We start from the raw sequence: 6,000 nt of genomic DNA, 5'->3' as shown, positions 1-6,000 counted from the left end.
TTACAAATATTTCTCACTATTTTGTCCGAACTACGGATGGCTTGATCCCTAGCTGAGGGGTACGTAGGCAGCTCAAGCTTGCAGCTGGTATCCTGAGTTCAGTCACAACTTCAAAAACTTTTATAAGCTTCAAAACCTTTCAAACCTTCCAAAACTACAAAAATTCTTCAAAATAACCTTACCAACAATTTTCAAAAGATCTTCCCATAGAGTTAGGACTCTGTCCTAGGCGTTTGGGGTGTCTTAGAGTTAGGAGTCCGTCCTGTGTGTGTTGATATGCTGAGTCTTGTCGTGTGAGTGTCCTCAGAGTTAGGAGGCCTCGAGTCGTGGTCGGTTAGACACTTAGTCGAGCCGATGGCTAGACTAGAATGCGCTTAGATAGCCCATGGTTTTCCTTAGGACACACAGCCTAGTCACACATAAGGTGTAGGGCCCACCTGCATTAGTTAGGGCATATAGGGAGTCCTAAAAATTACCATTCACTTGAACTTAAGTAATAACAAGAAGCTTTAAAAACTAGTCGAGTCTAGTTGATCGAGTCTATGATAGCGGTCCTAGAGAGTTAGGCATTGTAGTTTAGCATAGATCGCCGAGCTACGTTGACTCTGATTCTTCCCGAGGCCGGGATACGTAGTGCAGCCAGGATGGATGGCCATTTTGGTCCGAGTAAAGTATCGCATTAGAGTCTAGGGTTTGTCGCATCGAGTCGTGTGTCGAGTAGTGTTGTGTTGTGTGTTTTGCTGTGTTTTCTTACTTTCATGTACAGACCCTATACCTTTAGCTTTAGCATGCATGTGTTTGCCCATCAGAATTTAGACACCCAATTAGGCATGACACTCATAACCTAGCTATTCTTAGGTGACATGTCTTTTATTTCTTTTGTGCATGCTTCTTATTCATCTCCGAGACATGCATGATTAGTTAGACGTTATCTCGGGGATATTCGTTCCCATTTTGCATGATTTTCGCTCAAAACTCTTCAAAGTTAATAATAAATGGCATAAGAGACCAGGTGCTTGCACTTGGGCGAATTGGGGGCGCCTAACCCCTTCTCCATTCGTCATCAGGCACGGACCTTTTGTATCTCTGGTTATCTGTTGCGACAGAGCACAACATGGGATCCAGGGCCTACTTCCTTGGATGGCGACTCTTTCTTTGTTTAAGGTACGCCTCGAATCCGGGCTAGTCCCCGAATCGAGAAGTATCTCACTTTACATCGCCACTCATGCTGTGAGGGGCACTCTTTCGAGAGTTCCTTGGTGGAGCTCTCCTTCACATGGATGATCTAGAGACTTTCTGGGGGGCCCGTCCCCCCGCCTCTCTCGGATCGGGGTCCACACCTACTGTAGTGTTTGTGTGGTTCAAATCTCTGAGATCATGCAGTTCTTGGAGATCGACGATGCGTCGGGCTGTTGTACTGGGGGTGATTGCGGCCAGTAATCTGCTGCATCGAAATTAGTTTCCACATAGGCGCAAATTCACCTTAAAGGGAGTGACAAAGTTTGCACCTCATCTCGCCGCATCGGAAAAGGTTTCACTAACATCATTTGTTTGATTGTTTCTATTTCTCAATCACAGTCTAGTAAGCCATATTATTCCCTAAATTCTCAACAGATCATTTGTGCCAACTCAATTACAATACAGATATAACATGAAGCTAGAAACCATAAGAACTGAAATGGATTCATCGTATTTAAGAAAATATTAAAACTTTATTAAGACTTCTACGAGCCAATTCAAGTACAAGCATTACATATACTAGATATATTATTTGAAGCCAGCAACATAAGAGCAAGAAAGGGGTCAACTCATCCGTCCAAGCTCAAGAACTAATCTTGTTCAGAGAACTGAGCATAGAGCTCTGGTTTTGATAATCGTGGTGTGGGGATGAGAATGACTGGGTTTCGTTTCCTTAAAATCTGTCCGAATTGGTCATCAAGATCAAGCTTCGCCCCCTTTGGTAATTGCCAGTTGAACGAATGCAAAAGTGAACCCAATACAAATCCTAGTGATTTTTCTGCCAGGGAAACACCTGGACAAATCCTCCTCCCGGACCCAAATGGAATATAACGAAAATCATTTCCCTTATAATCCCATTTCCCAGTATTCAAGAACCTTTCCGGAATGAAGTCATTGGCGTTTTCCCAAACAGAAGGGTCCCTTTGTATTGCCCAAGAGTTCACATAAATGCCAGAATTCTTAGGGACAGTGTAGCCATTGACCACGCAAGTCTCACTCGGAGTGTGAGGGATCAAGAAGGGATTGGGAGGGTGCAAACGAAGCACTTCTTTCACTACTGCGTCTAAATATGGTAATTTGGGTACGTGGTAATCTTCTAAAATGGAGTCCCTACCAACTAGTGCATCTAATTCATCTCGAGCTTTCTTCAATGTTTCTGGTTTTCGTAGCATCTCGGCCATGGCCCACTCTAATGTTGTCGAGGTTGTGTCCGTCCCAGCAGCCACCATGTCCTAGCACAAGTAGAACAAGTGTCAGTATACCTAAAGGTAATGATTTATACGAGCAATGATAGAATGAAGGGCGCCCTTGCAAAAAACACCTTCTAGGGCACCCTGAATGGTTGATTTTCTGCAAAGTGCATTTATGGTGGTACTGAAAAAGTGAATGGGGCCCTAAAAAGTGGAAACCGTGTTGACTTTGCAGAAATCAACCAATAGGGTACCCTTGAAGGTGGCTTTTGCAAGAGTTCCTCGATTTATACAGTTGCAACTGGGCCAGGTTGGTTAAACAAAAAATAGTCAACAAAACGAAAACACACAAAAATGTGTTATAAAATTTGTCAACCCGTTTTTCCAAATCTGGTCAGGTTGGATCAGGTTAGAACCATTGAATTCGGTCAGTCCGAGCCAAAAACAGAAAAAATTACAATAAAAAAAGGCCATACCCCAAAGATTTTGAAATAACAATAAAATCAGGGGGATGGGTTGCAATTGGGTCGGGTCGGGTCGGGTTGCTCAAGGCCTCAACCCTGAACTGGCCAAATTAAATTAGGATGGCTTTTTCTAACCCTACCCAGCCCAGCCCAATGCATGCAGAAAATCTGGTTGAGCCCAGCCCAAGTTGCACCCTAATGAAAATATTATTTCCCAATCCTTAATTATATTGTATATCTAGCTATTTTGTTAGAAAATTACTAGCAAGAGGGCCTTGACTTGAGTCATGGTCAAGGGCATTTTGGGATCGGCTTGCTCTTCAATCTTCAAAAGTATATCAAGAAAATCCAAGCTATCTTTCTTGTTGCTCTTCACTCCCTGACGTTGTTCTAAGATTGAATCAAAAATCTTATCAAACCATGACATAAGACTCTTCATTTTACGACGCACTCCTTGTAAATCAAACCGGGCTACTACCGGAAACAAATCAGAAATATTAGGTTGTCCCAATAAGTGAACAATTTCTCCCATCACTTGTCGAAACTCGGCCGCAACCCTAGCATCAATCCCACCTTTCACAGTTTCACCCCACAACATGCTAGTCATAGAGTTAACAATTGTTTCAGTTATTTCCTCTGTGATATTAACCGGAGTTCCAACTTTCGTGTACAAATTTCTCAACGTCTGATAAAGTTGCCTTTGCCTGATGCCTCGCCCGGCTTCGATGCTCCCATTGTTCAGAACCTCTTGGACGCAGACCTGTTCAAGTATAAATGATTAAATCAAAACCTAATAATTCCTTGGTATTTAAAATCCACATGTAGGCCAACCCGAAAAAGAGAGAGGCCACACATGGGAGTGTGGAAGTATAAATGATTAAATAACAAGGGAAGTTATATGGTGGGCGGCCGTGCGTGCACGAGCAGCTCAATAAACGGTGTGGTCCACATTATTTGGGTGATCTAAACCGTTCATTTGTTGGGCCATAACGTAGATAGGGCGTGCCCAGAAAATCTTCTCCATATGATGATCCTAACCCGTTTGATCTGAGGATTAGGATCATCCTGTGGAGAAGATTTTCTGGGCACGCCCTATCTATGTCAGGCCCAACAAATGAACGGTTTGGATCAACCTAAAATTATGTGGGCCCCAGTGTTTTTTGGGGCTGCAAGTGCATGCATGGCCGTCAAGGATATAATTTCTCAAATAACACAACTATTAAAGCTTAAGCTTTTGGAGTAATTGGTTGTTTCACAATACCTTACGAAGCATCCGCCAAACTGCACCGCGACTCCATACGATATCGGACCCTTCATACGTCATTGATATTCCTCCGGCCACATCGTCGTGGTTAGAAAATATGATGTCTTGGTCTTTAAGGATTTCCTTAGCCATGGCCGGGGAATTCAATATAACAATGACTTTGTTGCCGAGCTTCACCTTACAAATTTGGCCGTAGATCGAAGATAATTTGGCAAAATAACGGTGGAGATCGGGTTCCATAAACGGAAGGTTTCCGATCAGAGGTAAGCCTCTAGGGCCAGGTGGGAGTGGCAATGTTCCCTTTCGCGATTTTCTGAGCACCCAAAAGAACCAAGAAAACGTGAAGATTGCAATGGAGATTAAAACTAGTGTTTCTTTGCCAAGTCCAAACCATGACCCAACTTGAGAAGGACTTGATTCAGTGGAGGGGCTTTGAAGAGTGGTAGTAGCCATGGTGAAGAAATACAAAGGGATGCTTTGCCTTTGTATTTTGTTTGAAGGCTAACTTGTTTTCAACATTCACACAAAGTAGGGTATTTATGCACATAAAGTGGAAATTGCATCTTATTAAAAAAAAATGGCTCGAACTGCTATGTTCTTTTTTTATTAACTGATTGAGAACATGTGTATAGTTTTTCAACCACATGATTTAGTATCGTCCATGGTATTTTAATATCAAAGTAGTCTTCACTAATGCTTTGCATACTTTATTTTATTTTATTTTCCATTGAAAAGATGTTGCGCTTAGAAGATCCATCGTTAAATTGTTGGGATTTTCTTTTCCAATTTTAATAAAATTGGCGGCAACATCATATCTACTTCACATAAGGGGATTCACGTGAACTAAAACTACTATATTCTGTCAAAATAAAGCGAAGCATGCAAACAAGTTGTCTAATTGTTAATCTTCTAACGTGGTTTCGCTCAGTTTCCAAAATATCAGTTGTCTTTATAATACAAAGAAACCATGGTGACCGTTCGATCTTACATGTGGATCCGAATGCTTCACTATGACAAGACCTCAATGTCAGCACGTCTGACTTCTGTTAATCTGAAGCGTCCATTTGATAGGCTTTTCTTTAGATCTCTTATAGTCAAAAAATTATGTGTGTTATTGGAGGATTTGCATGATTTCTAGGAAATATGAAGGCATATAAAAGGAACGGATCAAATTAATCAAAGGTGGTATTGGTCAATGGGAGTGAATTTTGATGTGCACCCATCCGGTAAGTATGTGCACCCATCCGGTAAGACTTGGTTCCCGGCCACTTCAATCTTTCTTTGACATTTTTCTAATTTGTTTTTATGGATGTGCTACGGACCATCACAGGGGGCATTTTACGGGCCGCGCTGTGGCTGCTCTCTCATGCAACAGCTTGCCTATGGAATGCCTTCTGTGACGGTCCCTAGCAACACTCAGAATTCTCCAGATGCTCTCAATTGCCAATCAGCATCCAGCTAGCTAAGTGTAGATCACCAACATCAATCAAAAAAGAAAAATGTTTTTTGTAGGGAAATGACCCCCCCCCCCCCCCCCCCCCCGAAACGGGTAATATCCCCTCCCTTTTAACAGTTTCTGTGAGAATGGTTCACTGCTTGAGGATAAATGAGTTTCCCTCTCTGAATTGCGAAGTTTGCAAGGGCATCTGCAACTGAGTTTCCCTCTCTGAATTGGTGATTGCAAGTGGGAGACAAAATGCAAAGGAGTGGTTGAATCTCTTTCCAGAGATATTGGATTGCCCAAGGGATTTGCCCTTTCCCGTCAATGAGATCGATTAGAACTTTGCTATCTGATTCCACGATCATCTTGCTCATATTATAGGCCTTGCAACAGCGGAGCCCG

General features: G+C 42.4%; 1 protein-coding gene across 1 annotated transcript; it reads right to left on the bottom strand.

The window, feature by feature from the left end:
• Positions 1 to 1,692: 1,692 nt before the first annotated feature.
• LOC143885811 (flavonoid 3'-monooxygenase CYP75B137-like) lies at positions 1,693 to 4,652 on the bottom strand. The gene is made up of 3 exons (XM_077389873.1): positions 4,155 to 4,652; positions 3,156 to 3,653; positions 1,693 to 2,471 (listed from the first exon to the last, which is right to left on the bottom strand). The coding sequence occupies exons 1-3, from the start codon at positions 4,608 to 4,610 to the stop codon at positions 1,830 to 1,832; spliced, it is 1,596 nt and encodes a 531-aa protein (XP_077245988.1). The 5' UTR covers positions 4,611 to 4,652; the 3' UTR covers positions 1,693 to 1,829.
• Positions 4,653 to 6,000: the final 1,348 nt, after the last annotated feature.

This window comes from Tasmannia lanceolata, unplaced genomic scaffold (assembly GCF_043159265.1).
Source record: "Tasmannia lanceolata isolate RefF3 unplaced genomic scaffold, GAP_Taslan_0.1 ptg000002l, whole genome shotgun sequence".
In the NCBI taxonomy this organism is placed as follows: domain Eukaryota; kingdom Viridiplantae; phylum Streptophyta; class Magnoliopsida; order Canellales; family Winteraceae; genus Tasmannia; species Tasmannia lanceolata.
The sequence above is the reverse complement of the archived record's forward strand: the minus strand, read 5'-3'. Positions and strand labels throughout refer to the sequence as shown.